Genomic DNA, 24,867 nt, shown 5'->3' with positions numbered 1-24,867 from the left:
CTCTCTCCAGGTGTAGAATGCAGCATTTGGAATTCTTAAATTTCATGCCATTAATCATTGCCCAATGGTCCAATCTACCTAGATCCCCCCCCCCAAGGCCTCTCATCCCTCAAAAGACTCAACAGCACCTCCCAGTTTGGTATCATCGGCAAACTTGCTAATGGTGCATTCAACTTCTGCATCCAGACCATTGATAAATATATTCAACAGCCTGGCCCTAGAATTGAGCCCTGAGGAGCACCACTGGTGACAGATTGTCAGCCAGATGTAGCCCCATTCACTACAACCCTTTGAGCCTTGCCCTTCAGCCAGTTCTTCACTCAGTGCACTGTAAACCCGCTCATCCCACAGCTGGACAACTTGTCCAGAAGGACGCTGTGAGGGACAGTATCAAAAGCCTCACTAAAATCCAGAAAAACCACATCCACCACCTTCCCTTCATCCACTAGGCTAGTGACCCTACCATAGAAGGACATAGCTTTAGTAAAACAAGACCTTCCCTTTGTGAACCCATGTTGACTGTGCCTGACGATTGCATTACTCTTTAAATACCTTTCAACAGTACCCAGTATGATCTTCTCCATGATTTTTCCACGAACTGAGGTTGGTCTAACAGGTCTGTAGTTTCCTGGGTCTTCCCTCACGCCCTTCTTGTAAATTGGAATAACACTGGCTAGCTTCCAGTCTGCAGGGGCCTCCCCAGACTCTCAAGACCTTTGGGAGATGATCAAGAGGGATCCTGCTATAACATCTGATAGCTCCTTCAGTACTCTGGGATGAATCCAATCAAGCCCCATGGACTCATGAACATTCAGCTGATACAGCTGGTCCCTTACAATTTCAGTGTCCACAAATGGAAAGTCACTGCTCCCACACTCGTGGTCCTCCGAGTCATAGACCTGGGCAGCCCAAGGTCTATCCATATTATTAAAGACTGAGGCAAAAAAAACATTTAATGCCTCCACTTCTTCTTCACCCCTATTAGTCAGTTGACCATCTTCAAGAAGTATTGGTCCAATGTTTACTTTAGACCTCTTCTTGCTATTAACGTACTTAAAAATGCCTTTCTTGTTATTCGAAACAACACTGGCCAGTTTCAACTCTAACGGAGCTTTGGTCTTGCATGTTTTCTCCCCGTATATACAAACCATGGCTCAGTACTCTTCCTGCAAAGCCTGACCCCAGTTCCAGTGATCATACAATTTCTTTTTCCTCTTGAGCTCCACGAGGCTTTGCCTGTTCAGCCAAGCTGGTCTTCTGTCTCGCTTGCTTGACTTTCGACACGGCGGAATTGCCTGCTCCTGTGCTTCTAAAAGGTGGTTCTTAAAAATTGACCAGCACTCGTGGAACGCTAAGCACTCAAAAGCAGATTCTCAAGGTAGTCTGCTAAGTACAGCTTAAAGTTTACTCTCTTGAAGTCCAGGGTAGCAACTCTGCTGTCTTTTTTTCTTATTACACTGAAAATTTTGAACTCAACCATTTCATGATCACTGTGGCCAAGACAGCCACATCTCCCACAGGTCCTTCTCTATTCACAAATGGCAAGTCTATAAGGGCATCTTTCCTAGTTGGCCTACTGAGTGCTTGTTACAAGAAGTTATCACTCATATGAAGAGATACGAGAAGCTGAGAAATAGAGGGGAAGGAAGATGAGTTTTGTTTGGCCGGTTTTGCTTTGCTTTTTTTAAAGCAGGGATATCTCTTTTCCACACATTAAGACCCCATGCTTAGTAGACAGCCCAGATTAAGCTCCAGGAATAAAACATCATGTCTAGACACAACAGTTTTATATTTCAGTCCTCAGGCAGGTAGGCAGAGGCCTGTGCTGCCCACCAGAAAGAGGGCTGCAAGAAACTGTGACTTACTTGTATACAGGCATATGGACACCCCTGCTCCTTCCGTCTGACTGTCATTCACTGCTGCAAATACTGTGAAATTATACATCGTCCCAGGGATTAACCCAGTCATTTCGACTTCAATGACATTGGACGTCACGTTCCAAACAGAGGTACCATTTGCAACCTCTATCCTGTACGTGTAGGAGTTGGAAGCAGCGTCGAACACTGACCATGTTAAGTTGATAGAAGTCACACCGATATATTTTGCCTTGAGACCATGGACTGGGCTGGGCTCTGTGAAAGGCGAGACAACAATCTGTCAACCTGCAAGAACACCTGCTCACAAACATGGACAGAAGAAACACAGGCACACCACTCCTTCACTCTCTTCACATCACTCATCATTCAGAGTGTGGGAGCACCCCAACAACATCACCAGACGCTCCTGGAGGCTTTTGCATCACTGGGCAGCTAAGAGAGAACTGAAGAAAAGTCATTCTGAGGGGGATTCTTCTCCCTTTGACACTCCAAAGCAGAAGCACAGGTCACCACCATGCCAGCGCTCCCAGGGCTTCCCTTGGTAATCTAGAGAGGTGGGCAGGAAAGATATGAGGATGGAGGGGAAAGTGGGGAAGGAAGATAATTAAAAACAAACCAAAAACATCAGGGCTATATTTCTGCTGCACACTAACATTCTGTCCTGTCCATATAGCCCAGATCAGGCTCCTGGACTAAAATATCATGTGTATACACAATAGTATTGAACTACAAACCTCACATAGGTAGGCAGAGCCTTGAGCTGCACAGTAAAATACAGCCCACCAGAAATAAGGCTGCAAGAAAGTGTGACTTACTTGTATATAGGCATATAGATACTCCTCCTTCCGTCTGACTGTCATTCACTGCTGCATATACTGTGAAATTATACATCGTCCCAGGGATTAACCCAGTAATTTCAACTTCAGTGACATCGGACGTCACGTTCCAAACAGAGGTACTATTTGCAACCTTTATCCTGTACGTGTAGGAGTTGGAAGCAGCGTCGAACACTGACCACGTTAAGTTGATAGAAGTCACACTAATATATTTTGCCTTGAGATCATGAACTGGGCTGGGGACTGTGAAAGGCAATAAAAACAAACAAAAAAATTCTTTTAACTTGCAAGAATATTTGCTGACAAACACACAAAGCACTCTTCCTCACCCTACCAAAACAACAGATCTCTGTAAAACAGTAATTAGCCTGGGAAAATCATGGAATCATAGAATGGTTTAGGTTGGAAGGGGCCTTGAAGATCATCGAGTTCCAACCCTCCTGCCATAGGCAGGGACATCTTCCACTACATCAGGTTGCTCAATGCCCCATCCAGCCTGGCCTTGAACACCTTCAGGGGTGGGGCCTCCACAACTTCCCTGGGTAACTTGTTCCAGTGCGTTACCACCCTCATAGTGAAAATTTTTTCCCCAATACGTATTCTAAATCTCTCTTCTTCCAGTTTGAAGCCATTACCCCTTTGTCCTATCACTATGTGCCGTTGTATAAAGTCCTTCTCCAGCTTTCTTGTAGGTCCCCTTCAGATATGAGAAGGCTGCTATAAGGTCTCCCTGGAGCCTTCTCTTCTCCAGGATGAACAACCCCAACTCTCTCAGCCTGTCTTCAGAGGAGAGGTGCTCCAGCCCTCTGATCATCTTCGTGGCTCTCCTCTGGACCCACTCCAACAGGTCCATGTCCTACTTATGTTGGGGGCTCCAGAGCTGGATGCAGTACTCCAGGTGGGGTCTCACTAGAGTGGAGTAGATGGGCAGAACCACCTCCCATCAAGCCATTCTTATATGTTGCAAGGCATGCTTGCTACCTCGGTAATCTTCTCTTCCTCTAATTCCTCGAGTTTCACGTCATCTCAAGGAGTAAAATTGTCTAGGTGCAGCAGTGATTACTGTCCTGCCTCAGCTGTCAACTTCATGCAGGGTGCTGAGAAATACTGGAACATACAACCTGCTGTTATTTTTTCCTAAGCTGGTTATCTCAAAGAGGAGAACTTTTCTATATGCAAGACTCACACAGCTCTCCTCTAGATACATGATACCCTCTATACTAGGTAGAGTACTTCAGCTGTACTCTCATACGTATGTATGTCAAATCTGTATGTCACAGTATGTTTAAACTGTTGCAGCTGTAACCTAAAAAGCCCTAATAAGCAGGGAACAGAGGCCAAGTCTAACAGTGATATAACTACCTCAAGGCCACGCAACAATCAGTGTTAAATTGCATTCACAGTCAGCTGTACAGGTATATTTCTTTGGCCCATTCTCTATTCCAGTATAGCAGTTGGATCCACACCCCCACATGCTCTTTGCACTCTGGACTACAGTTCGGGAGTAAAATGCTAATGCAGTACAAAAGCACAAAACACCCTGAAGATTCACATCCCAGTCACATTCCAAACCACTTACGTGTTACATTGTTACGATCACTTTTTGCGCTGTCGTATAGTGACACATCCATGGATGATCCTCCACCTCCATAGGTTTCGTTCCCACTTGTAGAGTTTACTGATAAATTATCATTACTACTGGTTCCTGTTTCCACAGTTACATTTTTTGAACTGCAATTCTCAGTGCCTGAAAGAAAGAATATAAAGCAGTAAGTATCTTTACAAAACGTCTGTGTTTCCTCTTTGTGAAAATATAGTCATTTATAAATATCACACACAGACCTGCAGTCACTTCTGGTTTCCCAGTTTGTTCTCCTACAGAAATTTCATTGCACATTTTCTCATTTGAGCACTTTTAACTTCTGTCAGATGACTTGATTTAGATTAAGAGATTGCCACATGATTTTTGGTCATTCACTGACTTTGCTCATGGTTTGGATGAAAGCTACCATGATCGATATTTTTCAGATCATTTTTGTTTAAAAAGAACTGAACAAACCCACAGACACATTCTGCGTGTGTATTTTTGTCAGGCATTACCAGAAGCTAAACTTCTTTACTTAACCTGGCATAGCAATTTTGTCTCTTCCCCTCAGCGTATGAGCAAAAAAGTTCTCATATTCACACAGTGTGTTCCCACAAGTAAGGAAGAGAAATGGTATATTTACAGAAAACAACTTTAGGTTGGTACAGTGCAGCCTGAAGTGCAGAGAGAGTTGATTCAGGGCCTAAAATTTAAAGGCTAAATCACGCAAGTCTGATGTTCAACATTAAGGTAGAACTCATCTGCAAGTACTTGTCATTTTGGCACGTACAGCACTATACTGACTCCAGAAAATCCTTAAAGTATCACTCTGTGTGTCTTTTTTTGTTTTGGCGTTTGTTTGTTTTGTATTGCCTTTAAGTATATTTCTCAATCTTCCTAAGCACATTGTATCTGTAACTGATTTTACCAGAACTCTTTACAAACGGAAAAGCAAAGGGATTAAAGCGCACATTTATATCTTCAAATATCCTTAAACACATTGCAGGAATTAAAGTCACTGAAATAAGCAAGTTTACATTTTTGAATGCTATTTCTAAAAAAAAAAAAACAAACCTTCCTGAAAAGAATTTTTAAATACTTAGCTGATATTGTTCAATCTTTCTTAAAGAAATTAAGTTAATGAGTGTTATATCAAAAAAATTATAATTGAGTAACAGAATGATACTTACAGGCAATTGTACATCTGACCTGGAAAACAAACAAACAAACAAATAGAAGTTATAACTTTAAAATTACTGGAAGCTCAAATAAAATCAGAACTGGTTTAATTAACACATGGAGGAGAAATCAGTTAAAAAAAATAAAATAAAAAAATCAGTTGTTTCAATCCAGACTTTTCAACCTGCAAAAGAGGTACCTAAATATCTATTGACATAAAAATGACACCAAAAGTATCCCAAACTATTAGAGGAAAAAAAGAAACATGCTGATAAAATGTTAGTTACCACTTTTTTTTTTTAAACCAACCAGTTTATTTTGTCACAAAACCAGCTTGCATAACATAGGTCTATACTGATTATTTCGCACATATAAATTTAAAAGCAAAACCTACAAGATCTTAGTTGAAAGACATTTTAGTTAGTACCTTTGACACGATCCCACAAAAAGCAGTAGACACAAATTAGATATTTTTTATTAATTTTTCCTATCATCCTATTGCTGTACAAATTTTATTATTACTTCTAACAGAAGAATATTTTGCATTTTCTGAAACAAATTCAGCATAGCCAAAGTTCAAAACACTTAGTATATATTCTGAAATCTAGTTTAGACATGTGTACATATCCATTAAGTATCAGCAATTGACATTTAACTGCAACCTTAAAGTACTCTGCTAGTAATATTGACAAGCACACCAGAATTTTGCTTTGAAAATGTTTTTTTAGTCTTTCAACTTCATGCTTTTACTTCCGAATAAGCCATTCCCCTTCCTGTTAGCGTGCCAACTGGCCTGTAAATTGTTTTCTTCATCTCCCTCCAGGTGGCAGCACAAAATGCTCCTAAAAGAGAAATAAAAGCTCCAGACTGAGGTCTACAGACGCTTGAGAGGAAAACTGATTTCCTGAGACTCCACAGCCAGCTGACTCCAACCGCCTGCAGCAGCCACTTTTGTCAGGTAACAAACTGATTACTTCAGCAACTGTATCAGGGATTAAATACAACTATTCACCTTGTAAAGCTATACATGACAAGGCAAAAGCAAGTATGCAGAGACACGTGTCCCAGGGACTGGCAGGTCTCCACCATGGTGCTTGGGATCCACAAGTCACTCTGCCATGTGCCAGGGAGGCATGCAGGCATGGGAGGTTTCTGCCTGTGCACTTCTGGGTCTGTTTTTGGCATCACAGTGGGTGCAGGCAGAGGCAGTTTCCAGCTCTTCCACCTGCAGAAGGGCTAGTCCTTTCAGTGGACCTTACACTGTATTGCTCCGAGAAAATCCAGCTAAGCTTTATGCCGGATGGGGCCCTACCCACACAAAGCATCAAGCCTGCTGATTGCAGAGGTTGACACATTTATCTAAAGCACTTGAAATTGTCTCATTTTTTATTTTCCACCCTGTTTCCTTAGACAGTTTCTTAGCTGTTTCTACAATTCCATGAGCTAACTCAAAAAAAAAGCAGCTATGTCACAAAAACCCAATGCAAAGCTTGAATCCCAAATCACTCGTCCCCAGCTCTCACGTTGCTGGTGCCACAAGTACCTCCATCAGCAGTAGCTCCCCACATCACAGTCATGGGCCCAAGCAGACACACCCTCAAAAAGTAGTCAGAGGATACCATTAAATCATCTTGTTCTCCATATGACAGACTACAAAAAAGCACCCTCCACAAAGATGTGTCAGGTCAGTTGACTAGAAGCAACACTAGAAGCAACCCCTCCAGCTTTACAATAAGGAGAAATGCAGCAGAAGCAAGCTTCAAGTGGGGAGACGACCTTCCAGCTCCCGTGACGGTCTTTGTGCCACAGCAAGAAGAGTTTGGGCACACTTTCTAGGCAAAAGAGCACTGGTAAGCATCAAAGAGCTAATGCCTGGTCTTCTCTAGCACAGTCCTACTGACAACTCAGCACGCAAAGGACATTATGTGGGACACTGAAGTCCTTTGTACAAGAGTGAGACTCCTCCTCAACCTTTCTGAAGATTTGAGAGCCCAGCCAAACTGCAAGGCTGTTAGGAAGTGCGCAAACATTCATCTGCACTCAGGTCAAGAGTCCACAAAGAAGTGGCCAAGGAAGAAGAGACTACAAAGGAAAAAGCCACTCTTAAGGCAGGAAAACACTACTGTGCAGCATTCACAGCAAAAGTGCTGAGCGCTATGTGGAAACAGCTGCTGAATGATGAGCAAGAGGTGAGATTCCTTGAAAAGCAGGGCAATCTACAAAGATGCTATGTTTAATAAGAAAGGGAAATTGCAAAAAAGAAGAACAAAACCAACAAGACACCACAGGACTGAGTAAGTCACAGTGATTTCTGCAGTCCTATTGACAAAACAGCAAAAGCCTGACACCATTCACAACCTGTCCTTCGGTTACTTTCTGCTCTGTAAAACTGCCTGAAGATGACAAAGTCTCTTGTCTCCTTCTCCCCAGATTTTGAGTTCAAGGGCACAGCATCCTTCCTGAGCAACAGGAACAACAGAGACATCATATGAATGAGAAACAGGTATGCCACGACCAAGTTGCCTGTACCCCTGCTTCTCACCTCCCCATTTCTTCCATGCCAACTCAAACAAGAAGCACGTTGATTCCTGTTTTACCCCCAGCTACAGCCATCTGAACTAAAGGCAAATTATTACCAAGCAGCTAAAAACTTGGTTGCTAGTGATGGTCAAACAACAAAAGGAAAGTTATGCTAAAACTTCTGTCACATGATGAATGAACAGCTTCCCATCATTTTACTTGCTTTTGTTTATCACACACTTGGGCAATACCCCCTCACAATACTCCTCTGACTTTCCAGAACCCTATGTGCAAACCAAATTCAAAAAAGCATATCCCGTCAGCAGCAGGCAGGACTCCTTCTGAAACCCAAAACCACGCAAAACAAATGATCCCATTTCAAAGCGTCAGCTTCCCTGACTCAGTCATTCCATGCTGTATTTTTCAATACAAGCCACGAACTGTACTGTACTCCAGCCTTATGTTATTGCTTAATGAGATGCTATTTATACAAAACATTTGTTTATCTGTTCAGAGGATATTTGCGCTGAACACCTGATTCTCTTTGTGTTTGCATCTAATAAATCAGAAGCCTTGCCATCTCGTCTTTTCTTTTCAATTACATGAATCCATATTATTCATATACAGAGTTGGGTGCTTTTTTTAACCAAAAAAATGGAACTTGGGGTAGGGGTGGAACATTCCTCCCCAAGAAAATAAAACAGCAAAATGCTAAACACTGAACATTTCAATTGAACAACAGGAGAAATGTGTATACACAAACTCATCACTGTCATCAGGAAATGAATCTTTTCATGTGTCACACAGCCATGCTTAGAGCCCGATCAAAGACTGTATATTCCAGAGGAGCTGAATAATTCATCTGCACTCGTGCAAGGTCTGTCCTGCACTCCTTATGTGTGCAGTTTATTACTGACCAGGGGTTGGTGGTGTGTAAGATATGCAGGATTCAGCTCCATCCTCCTCAGGTATACAGTGAATCTCTTAATTGAAGAACTATTATTATTATTAGTCTCACAGGTAATCTTATCAAGGAAGAAATAAGATGTGCTGCAGGAAAACATCTTCAAACATACTATGTGACTGAGAAGCTCAAGTTCCACTGATATTTGATAAGACTAAGATTAAGACTAAGGTATTTTCAGGAGCAGGACTTAAAATGTACCTGCTGTACACAGGAATCAGGCGAGCCACAAGAGCCAGTCAGCAGCAAGAAATACAGTAGTGCCTCCCCTTCTGCTGGCCACAAGACTTTAGATCAGCTTGGCTCTGCTGCCAAACTGTACCCTACAACGAAGTTAGCGTTCCTGCACCAGGCGGAAAACCCTTGTCGACAGCAGCCCACCTGCCGGGGGTGCTCCAGTTTCCAAAATAAACAATGTGGTTTGGCTCATGTAAATACAAGGTTAAGAAGCTGGCTCAACAGTCAAAGTGAGCAAACCAAAAAATCCTAACCAAAAAACCCCCTTAGCCACAAATCCTTTCTGAGAATACTACTTGAGGCAGCTGCTTACTATTTCTTGTGTGTTCACCAGTGTGTGCCTTATGACTCAGATGCAAAAAGCCAGGAAATTAATCACACACCTGTCAAAGCTAACAATCTTTCACATGCATACCTTCAGCTCTTCTCTTCTCCACCCACCCATCCTCTCAGGTTTGAAGGAGCTCCACAAAAACACCACCAGGCTATCACAGTAGTCTCCAAATTCTTTCTCAACACCCTTTCACAAAAGCAACAGCATAATTAAAGATCACTGCCCCAGTAACCCTGGTCTTGCTTCCTTGTTCCCCCCATCCTCCCCCCCCATGCCCACCTACCATTAGTTGTCCCACTTCCATAATTATGGGCTTTAGGGCAAGCCATGATACTGCAACCATCATGATGGTTTTTAGACTCCAGACTTTGCTTTGTTGACATTATCAGTCATCACTGCTCAGATGACAAACATTAACCAGCAAAGACGCAGTAACTCAGCCACTCTGTCACTTCTGATATTTCATACTTGGCATAGGTTTAGCCAGAAAGCATTCCCACAGAAAGGTTTTATTTAAGGTCACACAAAATAAGTGAAAATTAAACCCTGAAATGCCACTGGGAAGTCCCACAACAATGGAAGTGGGATTGCCCAGGTACTGCATCCACAGACTCATATAGCTTTCAAATACTTGCTATTTTTCTAGGATTTGTAAGGCATTGAATGCTACTCCAGCTGGGGACATCTTCCCACTTCACTGGGAGTGTAAAGTGTAAATCAGCAGAGTGACACCTCCCTGCAGGAGACAACAGTCTCAGAGACAGGATGGGGTTTGGAAAGATGTAATGTTTCTGTCTCTTGCAACCCATCTCAGGGATATTTCACCTCATTCATTTCCACATTATGTCCAAATTAATGAAGTTTGTAGGCTTACAGCACCAAGCAAGAAAAACGAGATCACCTGAGCTGGGGCATAAAACTATGTACCTAAACCTGTATGAACCTAGTTCAAGTAACATGCCTTACTTCAGCAATTTCTGGGTTTGGGGGTGAAAAAATGTCTTACTGGAAAATGACCTAAAATGTACTTGTATAATATTTTGCCAATTTTCTGATTTCTTTCTAAAATGTTGCAAGTCTTCAATTGCAAAGCATTTCTCTGCATTTAAGCAGCCAACTTCCTAGCACAAATCATTATACCATTATAATATTGTAAAATGCATAGAAATTCACATGCAATTAAAAATATGCCAAGCCAAGAAAAGCAAGTGTTTTCCCTGTGCTTATTGTATGACAAGGAAAAAGACAATGTGTGCTGTAGATTCGCTCCAAGCTACACTTACAGTTCAGTTATCAATTTCATAGCATTTGTGAATACTCAGCCTTCCTGTATCAGGTCCTTATGACTTGAAGGAAGAAATAGTCAACTGGAAGCTAAGTCAGAAGTTCACATTTAATTATGTTACGTAGTTTCATTTAAGATGGATTACTTTCTGGATTTGGTGCTGGCGTTCGGGATTTTTTTTCCCTTTTCCAGTGTATATTTACTCTGCTAAATTAATTTTAACTGTAACCCACAACAGGTTTTTTGATGCAAATTAACTCTAGATGATCTCAATAATATGACACACTCACTTCCAATGAAAAACTGAAAATATGCTGTGGCAAGTGTCAGCTGCACATGTTCTCCCTCTGGTATCTTAGGCAGGCACTCACGGCCCATCCACAAAACACCATTTCACAGAATGTCTGGTTTAAGTGGGTTTATCCTGGGGGAAAAAAGCTCTAATTTTAGAAGCAGTGCACCAAGTTTTTGCAACATATTTGGAATCTTCTCTTCTTTTAAACTTAAATGAGCAGCTCTGCCAATGAGACTGCACGGGACCAGATGGAGATCCAGAACCCAGAAGAAAGAAACATGAGCTGATGTTTGTTATTAACTGGGTAGGGCTGGACCCTCTTATGACACCATGTTGTATTAGGAAGCTATGCAAAACCCTAATGTGGTCGACAGCCATACACAACTGGGCACAGGCTATTTTAAGCTATTATGCAGTTATGAGAAAGAGGAAAGACTATTTCAACTTTGCATGTATTTATATTTTACCCCTGACATTTCCAAATCCTGTCTTCCCTGAAGCAAGCTTTTCTCCAAAGAGGGACCAAATTTCATTTTTTCCACTGGCTTTTATGAAAACACATGAGGAGATTCTGGTTTGTGCAGCACCTCTAGTGAACTAAAAATGTTGGGGAAGACAAAGCCTTGAAGGAAAGCCAAGATGAGACACTGAATGAAAATCTGTGGTAAAATATACTGGAGAGAAAGTTCTTTCTTCCTCTCTTGATTTTTCTCCAAGTTTTACCTGTATCTTCTTCTTAGATGGCTAGCCTAGGAGCAATGAGTTTTCTGGGCAACATATCCAAAATAAAGAGAAAAATATAGAATGGATCTCATCTGAACTGTACCTGTTAGATCTGTTTCCCCTTCCTCAGTTCTACCTTAAAGAAAAGATTTCCTGGGTAAGTTTTCCTGTGGTTTGGTATGAGGAAGTGATTCATCTACCTGTTCATGTGTAAAGCAAACAAGCAACAGAAATACCTAATACTAAGCAGCACAGATTTGGGTAGGAAATGGTCTGACAACAGGCCCAGACGCCAAACACAACCGCATCGAAACTGATAGCTCTCTCACCACTGACCCTAGGAGGTGCTAGAGACTTCTTTCTAATGGCTTCCAGATCAAACATCAGTTTAAAATCCTTCCACGCAACCAAGTAGTTCTCTGTTTCCCCCAAACCTGCAGGTTCTGATGAACTATAGGCAGCAGGTGCTGCAAACCATCTCACAGTTCAGTAGCATCCCTCCAAGCATCCTGCAATCTTCCAACTGAGAAAAAAACAACAAAACTTCATCCCGGAGAAAAGCTGAGAAGTTTCAACAAGTTTAAATTATTCGCATAACCCAGTGAGTCCTACTTGTAATGTCTCTTCAGAAACAATCCCGCTGAAGGAGTTTACAAAGAGAACAGCGTGCTTCTTTGACAATGGCAATGAGTAATATTTAAAACAACTACTTACTAAAACCCAAATTGTTATCCTACTTGAGCTTCACATCATCACAACACTGGTGGAACTGCAGCTGGGTATGCAATGAGCAATGCCTGCATCGAAAAACCTCCTCTTTTAATAAGAATTTTCAGTTAACGCTGCCAGTCATTTTCTTTCAAAACTAAGAAAGCATCCACCTTTATTTTATGTGAACAAGGAGCATTCCTGCATGCAGCTTAACAGCACTATTTTTTCACTCTGAGTCATTACTCAGGCACACCCTGGAAGAAGGAGGATACAATGAAAAAAAGAAGAACAAAAAAAAAAAAAGAGAAAAAAAAGAAAGGCTCCTGTGGCACTGACACAATGCTAACTGTCCTCAAATCAGCAGGGCTTGCCACCCAGGCAACATGGAAAATGTACACCAGAGCCAGCAGCCGCCTGGCCTTTGCAGCAGTCAGGAAAATGAGGGGCATTTCCTGACAGGGCCCTATTTCAGATCTGCTTAGCTGAGAGCAACTGAGACTCTCAAGTTTGTCTCTCATCACAAGCAGATTTCACTTTCCTGAGGCGGACACGTTAGCCTCTACACAGTCTTCGCTCAGGAAAATGTTAAGATACTTTACAAGGCAAACATTGAGCTGGAGTTGGTTTGAGAGTTTTCCAAGTAAAACTAGCTGTAAAATGATTTTAAAACGGATAAAAAAGCTCCCATACAACACCAAGACAGATGATTTATAATGAAAATAAAGACCGAAGTTTTGATCTATGACACCCTATCTGGGGGCAGGAGAACCATGGCCTTTGAAAGCCTTCAGCTTGCTCACACAAAATTGTCTTCCTAGACAGAAAATCCTTTCCTAGACAGAAAATCTTTTTTTTTTTTTTTTGTGGCAGTTCTGATGCTGGTGCATGCAGGGCTTGTTGTTTCCTGCCTTACTTCTATACTTTTCTTAGGATAGTTTATCTTTTTGCCCTTACCAGGGTCCTGAAAACTTCCTAATTTAAAAAGCAATGAGGTGTGCAGCTGGGAGAAACCAGCCTGTGATCACTGCCCTACACGGAGACCTCTCAGGCTAACCTTCATCTCCTCCTTCACGCTCTGTTACTGTTTATTACCATTTATTTATGCTCCTTCAGCACGTTCCATTCTAACTACATGTAAAATGTTCCACTAGAATCCAAATAAATTATCTGCATGGCACTGCCCTTGCCCCATAGCTGGGTAAATCTACCCAAAGGAAGGCAGGCAAGCAATCCTTCCTCACCATCCTTAAACAGCAGCTCTGGTTTAGTAATGAAGCCTTGAAACCACTAGAGGCCCCAATAAAACCAACAAACTTCAGCCTGAGTGACTAACAGCAGTGAAGTATGCCTAAATTCCCATAAAAGTTGACATAATCTGGAAAGTACAAGGCAAAGGATGACCACACTAGACCGTAAAGTTTGGATGTAGATGTAAACGCTAGGTCAGATATGGTCGTGGGAGCTAATGACACCACGCTAAGCTGGCTAAGGCAGACTCAGTGCATCTTCAAGCGTCACAAACCTGTCACGAGGGAAGTAATTTTATACCGTAAATTACTGCCCGGACCTTAGAATTTCTTCGCAGAGCTTATTTACTACATCCCACATCTTCAGCTGCACTGTTTTGTATTGAATCTACATTTTTTGATGGGCCCTAAAAGCAAAGTAGCATTTGATCAACTTCTTCAAAACAAATGCAAGCTGCCTCATAGCAAAAATGTGGCGCTAAACCTTTTCCAACTGTAAAATCAGTCAGAGATCTGGCTAATCTACAAGCATCAAATTATTATCACAAATGCAAATAATTTGATTAAACAATGTTTTCCCATACGCTGTTTTCACATGCAGCAACACGGGGCTGGGGGGACACCCCTGAGGTTTGCCTGCAACTGTCAGCCTATTTAATCCTTTAATGAATTTAAACTGTAGCAAAAGACAAATGGACTGCAAGCGTTCAAAACATGTAGTAGTACTCCTGGGAGGGAACAAAAGATCTCATTGTACAGCTCCAGTAAGTTCATCTAGGGCTCTGGTAGAGTCTCTCTCTTTCTCCTCTTTGAACAGAAGCTGAATAGAAACAGGAATGAGAATTGGCTCTGCCATCATCCCAGACTCGCCTCTATGAATACATCGAGGCTGCATGAGAAGTTATTCACTGACAACAACATGGGCTCTCTCTCTCACTTACCAGTCAATAGACATGTCTATTAAAGGTCAACTTCATGGCCATCTGGGAGGACCAGTTATGGTGGAAAAAGGCTGGGTGATGCAGGGTCAGAACTGGAGATCAAACTGACACTGCAGCCTGACCAGCTGCAAACTTTTTATTCTAGAAAAGTAATATCCATGGCTTCTTTCTCCTTCCAAGATACACGAAGTAGTTCCTGCTGATCTGTATGTTTGGCTTAGCTCTGATACAGATCAAACAGCTACCAGCTCATTTCAAACTTTCATATTTAAGAAGAAGATACGTTTACGTTATTTATTATGAGTCTAGAAACATGTTCATTTCAAATAAATTACATACTGTATCACTGTGCAGTGTTTGCTTAGCCTTGTGTACTACTTGAAAAAAAGAAACAGAGGAAGCTTTTAAAACTAAGAATCAATTTTTACAACATTTTGGTCATCGTTTGTTTAGAGCAATAATACCACTGATACGGCTTCCCACAGCCTTTGCTATTTCCATACAATTACAGATTTTCTGCCACCTATATCACCATAATACAAAAACGTGCCTCTTTCCATTGCATGGTCTTAACAGACAAATCCAAAGTTTTCATAAAAGATTACTGAAAATAACCTTAAAAAAATGCAATTAGGTGAACGACAAACTTTCCTTAAATTTACCCAATGTCATCCAAACTGGTTGTATTACCACTAAATGAATAGCTACTACCAGCAAGTTTAATGATGAAGCACAATCATTTAAATCATAAGTTCACCTTCCACTTGATGACGGTTCTTGCAAATTTAAAACTCACAAGATTTTGAAAAGAAAATTTCTATAGAAGTTATGTTTCTGAAGGCACTTGTATATATATTTTATACAGGCAGCCTTCTGTTTAACAGATTTCCTTGGCAAAAGATTTTAAAAACACTTTGAAGATTTATTAGAAATAGTGGTGCACTATTGAGAATAATTTTGTGACACAGACCTCCACAACATTTGACATGGTTACCCATTGGGAAAACCAGAAAGGGGCAGCAACAATTGCAGTACCATCCTCCAAGTACTTTAGGCAGAGTCTGTAGTAGCAACTATTGCCACAACTGTGGCCAAAAAAAAGTGAGATATTAAAAAGAACTAATACTAGTCAGGCACCAACACTGCAGAAGAGATTGGGGGTATGTCACATCATCAGTATTGCTCTTTTTCCTATTTATGTTATTAACCCATTTAGTCAAATTATTTTTTTAAAAGCATACTCGGGACAGTTAGAAATTCAAGTCTAGAGATGTCCCCCAGATATCCTCAAAGTATTTTAGACAAGCCTCTCTTAATACTTATATACAAAATGGCAGGATGAAAGAAGAGTAGCCAGTACTAGAGTCAATTGCAACTCCTCATCCTCCTGCTTCATTTTTGTTGTATCTTCAACACCTTCAATTAATTATTCTTTGACTGAAAGTCAGAAGAATAGATTTGATTTTATTTCACCCAGATTATATGTTCAATGTCTTTGAAACATTAGATGTATTCTCTTTTGCTCCTATGTCCTCAACAAAGACGGAAACTGAAAAATATCACTACTTCTCTAGAAGCTTTCTAACCTTGAGTTAAACTGTAGAAACAGTTTCCCAGCACCACTACAAAATGCCTTGGAAGCCTAGAAGGACAAGAACTTTATGATTTATATACATACAGGTTTATATGGATTTTTGCATGTTAAAGATAAAACAATGTCTACAATAAACAGCAGCAAAGCATTTCCAACCAGGAGAATAACAAATGGTAGTAAAACAATTCCATCTCAGACACATTTCTTTCTGGTTTGACATTTACTGTTTGATTTTTTATACTTTGCAGTAGCTAAAGTATTACGTCTCTATCATTTTCAGGGAGGAAACAAGGACATACACAAAGCCAGCTGGAGCACTATCACTGCTATTATTTATTTGCTTTTAAAAAAAAGTATAATACAGGTAAGGCTATGAAAAATAATGCTCAAATATTGCATTAAAACATGCCTAGGCCACAAATGGGATTTTGATTGATCTGTTAAAAATATAATTCTAAACTTTCTCATCTGCATGCTTAAGGCTGACAAGTACCAAAGCTTTGAATAGAAAACCCACATAAATGCGTCTGTACATTTGGAGCAGGAGCTATGGAGAACAGTAGATGAGAAGCCCTTCAGCTCACTGTGATGCATTTCACCATGCACACATGAGGCAAAGCCTCATCTTCCCACTCAAATACTAAACCCACATTAAACTCGCATTAAGACAAAGATGAAACTAAGTCCTCCGTGTCTGCATCATATTTTATGTGCATGTCACAGAATGCTAAGTCATTTACTGTATTTGCTCATGTAATAGCCAGATTTCCCCCAGATCAGGGGGATAACATACATATCTGTAACTATCTATAACCTGCTGCTTGCCAACAGCAAAGCCTGTAATGCAGCAATATAAAACAGGAGTTATGCAAGCCTTAAGCACTCTGCACCACGCCACGGGGTGGGATCTTCCTAGGCCTTTAAAGTTTAGCACATTAAAAAAGTATGTGAGAAGTCAGAGTGCTGAGTCAGAAGTCAAACCCTTTTATCAGATGACAGAAATAATTGAACTTTGCTACCTGCCGTATGCCTGTTCACCTGCATGAAATGTGCAGGTAGGGGAGAAAGATAACAGTGAAGAGAAAGTCAGTTGCATTCCAGCTGCTAAAACCTCTTTATCTCGTACCTTTTAATTGTGGTTGTGCAGATTTCTACACCACCTTCCCTGAACTGTCCCCTTAGTGGTCTCGTGCTCTTTTCCCAAATTCCAGTAAGGGTTAAACCAAGAGTGATTCACAAGCTGGATTCCTTTGCACCTCTTGCCTCCAACAGAGATAGTCAAAATGTCACAGAGTTATATAATACTGACAGAAATGTGACTACCTGAAAAACAGGTTTGAATAAAGAATGTAAAACTTTTATAAGTATGATTACATACCAGAACAGAGTAGTGCATCCTTCACAGGCTACGGCAGCCTCTCACCATCTCTAGGAGATACTGTTTTATCACTGCTTATGGCAACTACATTACAACAGTTCAACTGCAGAAAGCAAACTAACAAGAAAAAGCACTTTGGACCAATTTGCCTTATCGGCAAGAGGTGCCAACAGGGTTTGATCCCTCGCTTGCATGGCAGAACCTCCATCCTGTGTTTCAGCATCAGTGAGGAGACATCTTGCAGACACTAACTGAGAAGGGTTTTATCAAGATGAAAGATTCAGCTAAGACGACACATACAAAAGAGACTGAAGACATACCAAGCGAAGTTGAACTAAAGACGACTGTTCACTGCACCCAGACTGCCCAGTGCAAAGCTGAAAGACTTTTCAAATGACTGAGAAACACATTAGCTAGAAAACACTAGTGCAGACAAGGCCCTAGTTTAGAAAGATGCCTGATCCATCACCTGACTCAAGCTATGAAAATGGACGTGTACCCATAGACTTTTTTCTGTCAAGGGAATACCACGTAGTGGAACACATGAATCTCCAGATGACAAAAGGCATGAAGACAGATGTCTAGACAACCCCTAAGGGCTGAACATCTTTATAAAGACATTTGCTCCTTTTCTTTTCTGGTGATATATCCTGTCTGCATGACTCATAACGTTTTAAAATCCACTCTTATAACACCTTCTCCCCTGCACCATACAGCAGGTTTTATGTCTATGCTTCTTCCAACAGCAATTGCATGTTGTGAAGGCTGCGTTCAGAGCCCATTTTAAATCCAGACTTTAAGATTTAGAGCCTAGCCCCTGCTCTGTCTCTCAAAGATACTTACCAAAGCACATTCCTTACAAGTAAGCCAAACAAACAGAAAAGTGTTTGGATAACTAAGGGGTTTCCTTCTTCTTTTAAAACAGAGAAGAGACCAGCAAGTGCCCCTGCACTGTTACTCAGTAGGTTCAGACACAGGCCAAAAAGACGAGCCCTGATCATAGATGACATTGTTGCATGTAAGAGGGAAGACATAGCATCACCCATTTCTCGAGATCATGGCTTAAAAAAACCCAAACACACACACCCCAAAACCCAACCATCAACTAGAATGTCTTATCAGGGGATAGCTCTAAAATCAGGAATATGTTTATAGAAAACATTTCAAGATTAAAGTATTCTATAAGAAATAGGTAGGTAGGGTTTTGTAGGTGCCAAAAAAAAAAAAGTTTTTGCAATGCATGTACTTCAAAAAACTACGTTTAATTATGGACTGTGAGAACATAAAGTTACCTACTTTAATTCAAACACTACTACTCTGGAGACAGGAATCCAACACCAGCAGAAACAATCCAATCACAGAAGGAACCAAACACAACAGAACTACCTTTTTGCTGGCAGAAGTAGATGGCATGGTCAGTCATTAAGCCCATGGATAATCCCACACTGAAAGTCACAAGTACTACAATACAAGGCAGTAATTAAATGGGAAAGTTTCTGGTACCATTTTCCACGTTTTTGATCCAACATCTACCACTGAATATTTCCCAGCCAATTTCTCAAAAATTGAAGCTAGATGATATGACTTATCAGCATTTAATCTTCATATTTAAATGAAAGAAAATGAATTGCACATGTGGTGGTGTTAACTCTCACTTAAAGCATTTATATTGCAGGTTTACTGAAACTGTCTCATCTGATTAACATCCTTTGTGCCCTACATTCAAACTACCCACACTGGAGACTGTAGAGCAAAACAACTGAAAGGGATAGTATTTTTTTTCTATTCTTTATCTTGATTTAACCTGAATTTCATCCCAAAAGATATTGCCAGTTTTCCTAATATCTCTCTTATCCCATTTCAACATATGCTGTATGAAGATCCCCCCACCCTCAAATATTAGGACAGTAACATTTTAAGCTCTTACATTGTTCTTTTACGTACCTTTCCCCATGTTATATTAACACCTCATGTATCTATCAAGCCTTTGCACCTATAATATGCAGCCTATGGGATTTCTTTCATTAATTTCATAAGTAAAAATTTTATTGCAATTCCATCAACAGAACACATCAGAGTGTATTTATAGCCATCATCAGAAAAGCTGGGTGTAAATGGTGGCTCAGTCACCCCAGAAACACGGTGCCTGCACAGCTACGCAACCCAAAATAGACGGAAACACCACCTCTCAACTGAGCTGATCTTCTGCAGAAACAACCTTTCCAATAAAGCACCAGAGCTTCCTACTTTCTTTCAAACACTGAACAGACGCCCGAGAACAGCTTTGAATAAGGATGAGTTTAAAATGACTAATCGTTTCCCCTATTATTACAGAGAGTTTATGTTGCCTCTTAGATATCTTATTTGTGTTACCATGTGAGCTGGTTCTTTTACTGCAGTACCACAGCTTTTGGTACAAAACTCTCTTTTTAAAGCTACAGGCTTTAAAAACAAAACAAAACCAAATGTCCTTACTTGTGGAGGGAGTCAGGTTTGCTTATCGGCTGAACTGGATCCACACTGCTCACGATAAGCCTGAAGACCGTATAACAATAAAGAAATAGGCCTAGCAGATGTTAATACTGCTGTTTCTGGCTGAAACTTTTTTTATTCTCCTTGCTGAATCATTTATTCATTAAAAAACAGTTTCAAGGAAGACTAAACTATTCATGAATTTGGGCTGAACTTACAGAATGGTTCACTCCAGGACAACCCACTCCGACTTGCATTGAAACCAATGCAGGAGATCAAAATGAACTATTTTGATCACGACAAAAACGTTCAGATGCTGGGTGCGGGGAATAAAAGCCAAGGCAACAAAGAGCTACATTCAGCCGTAATACGGTGAAAGTAGTTCCCAATAGCCAAATGGTTACAGCACTCAGCTGGCACACAGTAGATTCAGGTTGAAATCTCCCCACTGCCTAGTCAACAGACTAATCCTTCTTTATGCAGGTTTACGTTTCAGACAGGCATACTGAGCTGGCTGCAGGGCCACCCACTTGCTGGCCCATGGAGGCAATAAGAAAGCGCAGAGTGGGGCCACAGATCCCTCTCCATGAGGCAACAGCGTGGTTTAGACCTGTTGTCCACCATGTGCCCGGTTATCCCTAATTACCACCAAGCAATAAACACATTCCTGCTGCAAGGGAGATCTAAGGTCAAGCCCCAAAGAAGAAAAAGGGCTTCAAAAGACACACAAGGATGCGCTGCTGGGGAAAAACATGGGCTGCTCTCCTCTCCCACTGCCTTCCCCTGATCTCCTTCCTCTGTGGTTCTTGGTTTTAAAACACAAACCACACAGGCATGAAGCCCAAGCTAAACCACTCAAACATGATGTCAGACAAAACAGTCAAATTAACTTGAAAGTAGTCAAATTGGGGGTTTCTGTGTTTCTCTAAGACTTCCCCTCCACTTCCCCTTCCCAATACTTGAATTGCTGCAATTTTTTCCCCTTGAAAAATTCTGGGGGAGAAAAAAAAGAAAAAAAGGGTAGTTATTTTCCCATATCTATACCATCAAATGTGAAAATTTTTATTCTAAGATGTAGATTTCTGTTTTTCTTTTTGTATAACAAAATATCTGGCCATTGCAGAACTGCGTGCACTTAAAAGAGGGCGAGCCTGGGACACATTCACATTTTATTAGTACCTAGAGGCCAACAGCCCCGGGAGCAGAAAATACTGTAAAAACAATAAATAAATGTTAAAAAGAAGCACTGGGGAAAGGCATATGTTTGCACGCCGGGGTGGGGAGGCAGCAGAGTACAAACGGCTGGCATAAATTGTTCTTTTTCCTTTTTGTTTAGCTTTCTGCATAATCCTACTGAATAGCAGTAATTTCGGGAACAGTGTTAAGTTCCTCTATCAGAGGCCACTTGGTACATTCCCCTCATTCAAAAGCAGTTGGAGTACAATGGTAAGAATGTTATTCATTATTTCCTATTACTTAGGGTGGGACTAAATGCTACTCAACACGACTGTGTATCAGATAGAGACATCTATAATACGTTCACTGAAATTAATATCCCAAGGAGGGAGGGTTCTGAACCACTTAATGCTGGTTTTGTTTATAGGCAGAAATAGTAAGAACTTAGACCCCAAAGACATCTAATTAATCAAAGTTATGGGCAGGACAACACTATGAAGTGACAGCAGCGAGATCATGACGCAGTGCTCTGATTAACACCAGTAACGGTGAGTCAATGCATGCACAGCAAAGCAGGATTCTCGAGCCTGGGGTATTTTGGGAATCTGTATTCTAATACATGCTCTAATTGCAGCATTCCCAGCGCTCAGCATTAGGCTCAAACAGCTACTTTTATTATGTTATCTTTACTGGAGAGAAAATACTGTGTTGCAGGTGTAGTTTCTTACCTAGAAAGTGGCCATTCATACACAAAACTACTCTTTCAGTAGCTACGGAGCTTTCATGATGCATTACACCCAATTATGTACCAGCAGGGGTGCTGTTAGTGATCACTCAAGAGATTGGATGTTTTCAGCTCTATGGCTTCAGACACAAACTTGCAATCAGCTGAAAACTCTGCCTTATTTGCCCAAGCTTGCCAGTCTCTTGTCTCTTGCATCTTTATCATTGATCTCTAAATTTACATCCCCCGATGACAATGAAAAGTAAATAGATAAATATAAAAAAGGGGCCAGCCGCTAAGGTCAAGCTGAGTTTTATGACGGCTTCTGTCAACTGCTTTTCCCACCCACTGCTCTGACACCTGGCAATGCTGGCAGGACCCCCAGCACCATTTCCCAGTCCTGAGCGGGTGCATCAGCAGCCGCTTTGCACAAGAGACCAGGCAGAAGCAGAGGAAAGTCTCCACCCTGTGGCACAGCTTTTTCAATCACCAGTCAGCGTCAAGATTTCTAAAAACAAGATCGAGACAATGAAAGATCTCAGTGATATGATGGGAGCCAAAATTGCCTGGGTTTCTTTTTGTGTGTGCACGCAAATGAATCAAAGGTTCCTGTCTGATAATGTCTTCCAGTACACAACTCCCAGCCAGTGGCACATGCCAGGCTGGGGTGGAGAACTGCAGACATTCACGGCTCTAACTGGAAAGACACTCAGTGCTTGTCAGGATCAGAGTCTTAGTTCCCAAATTCCACTCTAGTAACAGCTACTGCAGAAATGGGGTTGGGAGGGATGGGGGGAGGGCAGATTATTGATGTATAAAAAATGTTTGTATGATTTAATAAAAATAATCAGTATTTGAGTTATCTTTTGTGCTACTGATTCTGGATTAATGTTCTGCCCAAGCAGCAAACCTCTGGTTTTTTGCCGGCACTAGGATCTCCATTCCTCCATACACAAAAAAGAGCTGCTTTAAAATAATAGGGGAAGAAAAAGAAAAGATGACTTTTAACATTTTTTTCCACACACACACCCCCCCAGCAAGAGCAAGGCTTTAAATATATAAATAGCCTGGCAAGTGTGTAGTATAAACCACACCCCATCTCAGGGCCACTGTCTTAAAGGAAACTATTAATATTTAAAAAACAAGGGATGTGGAGAACACAATAAGGCTTGCACTTGACATATTTCTGTATCTACTTTTGAAGGATACCAAGTAGCTCTCATGAAAATGCCGTAGCAGGTGCTTTCCCCTGCCCCCATTTTATTTTTCATGGACAGAGACTTCAGCAGCTCTCCCAGCCCCGCTTGTACTTGATTCCTCCTGAAGCCATGACAGCTTATAATCAAGAAGAGTGGCTAACAGGACATACATCCTGGGGTTTGGGGGAGAGAAGGTTCTCTCCAGAAAAACCCATATGGAGTTTTAGGATGTTAAGGGAGGAAGATGCACAGGGCACATCTTTTTGCATGACCAAGGTCTCATCCCACTGCAGAGGGGTTCACTCCAACCCAAGAGGGATGTGGCTGCCCCAGCCTCCAGCTTGCTCAAAGTTTCCAGAGCAATCGTGCCAGCAGGAGCCACAGTCTCCCCTCCTGCAAGTGGACACTTGACACCCAGAAGGTACCACATTTCCAAATAAAAAAGAAAGCAATTTTCCAGGCAACGCACACTATTTCTGAGGCACTCATTGTTATTATAGTTAAAGGAAGTTGCTGAGAAGTAAGATCTCAGGAAGCTGAGAAGAGGAACCAGAGCTTTGTGGGACTAACAAGAATCAGAAAAATTGTAATAAGGTTGCTTATAAAGAAAAAGAAAAATATCCCTTAAGGGCAGGATTAAACATTGCACTTCAGTTATAAAGACAAGCGCTACGTTCAGGGGAGATGGGGAACTAATACGGAATTTCTCTCCACAGCTGAATTTTAAATTCCTTTGTTCTGCCAGAGCTGGACACATCGGCCTTTCACCAGCACTCTTCCGTCTTGCTGCACAGTTTAAGTGAATGCCAGCCTCCATGCCCCCCATAAAAGCACTCAGCATTTTGCTATGCATTGGGTGAATAACAGGAAAATAGAACAGGACTCCCCCCAAGAAGCCAAGACTTCACTAGCTCTGCTGAAGCTGGAAACTACAACCTCAGCCTGTGCTGTTCTCTGTCTACTGAAAGCCTTTGAAGTAAGTTCTTTGAAGTTGGCCAGAAGCGGCTCTGAACTGGAGAGAGAGATGAACAGGGTGGCTGGGGGGCTGGCTGGGGGGCTTTGATTCCCACACAGTCGAGTCCAAGTCAGACTTGGATTTAGCAGGTAAATGTGTATTTTTTAAAAGTCACCGCTCCTTTTACAGGTAAAAGGAGACTTAAATCCTAACTTACATTCACAAGATGACCAGTGGGCCGAACTGCTGCAAGTTTCAACAAGCATAATGAGATATGGAGCATACACACAGTTCAGTCTCTCTCACTACTGCAAACACCATCCATTGAAAAAACACATCTATGATAAGACTGGACCAGGCACCAAAGCTGTTCACTAGGCACATTTCTGCAGAAATGACTGAAAATTCCCCCAAACCCAAACTCCCTGCAACATTTCTGCTACAAAAGGGACAAAAGGAGCACTTAATGCAGGTTTGATTTTCTCAGGGACAAGTAAGAGTGGGAGCCATTTGAAACCAGCCTTTTCCAGAATCTGTCTGCAAAGGACATCTCTCATCCCCATTTTCAGTATGTAACCTAGTATCACACAGCCTGTAGTTTTAAGGGTTACAACTTTGGAGAGAAGAACTAAGAA

General features: G+C 41.3%; 1 protein-coding gene across 1 annotated transcript in view; it reads right to left on the bottom strand.

Moving 5' to 3' along the window:
- The window catches only part of PTPRJ (protein tyrosine phosphatase receptor type J), a gene marked incomplete at its 5' end in the record, with an annotated part of 81,546 nt that overhangs the window by 21,929 nt on the left and 34,750 nt on the right, over nucleotides 1-24,867 (bottom strand). The window contains 4 exons of the mRNA XM_082485004.1: nucleotides 1,866-2,132; nucleotides 2,693-2,956; nucleotides 4,293-4,460; nucleotides 5,489-5,507. Of these exons, the coding sequence (XP_082341130.1) occupies nucleotides 1,866-2,132; nucleotides 2,693-2,956; nucleotides 4,293-4,460; nucleotides 5,489-5,507 (718 nt within the window). The remainder of the gene's footprint in view (nucleotides 1-1,865; nucleotides 2,133-2,692; nucleotides 2,957-4,292; nucleotides 4,461-5,488; nucleotides 5,508-24,867) is intronic.

This window comes from Vanellus vanellus (assembly GCF_965231255.1).
Source record: "Vanellus vanellus genome assembly, chromosome: 6".
Taxonomy (NCBI): Eukaryota; Metazoa; Chordata; class Aves; order Charadriiformes; family Charadriidae; genus Vanellus; species Vanellus vanellus.
This window is presented reverse-complemented; position numbering and strand designations above follow the sequence as displayed.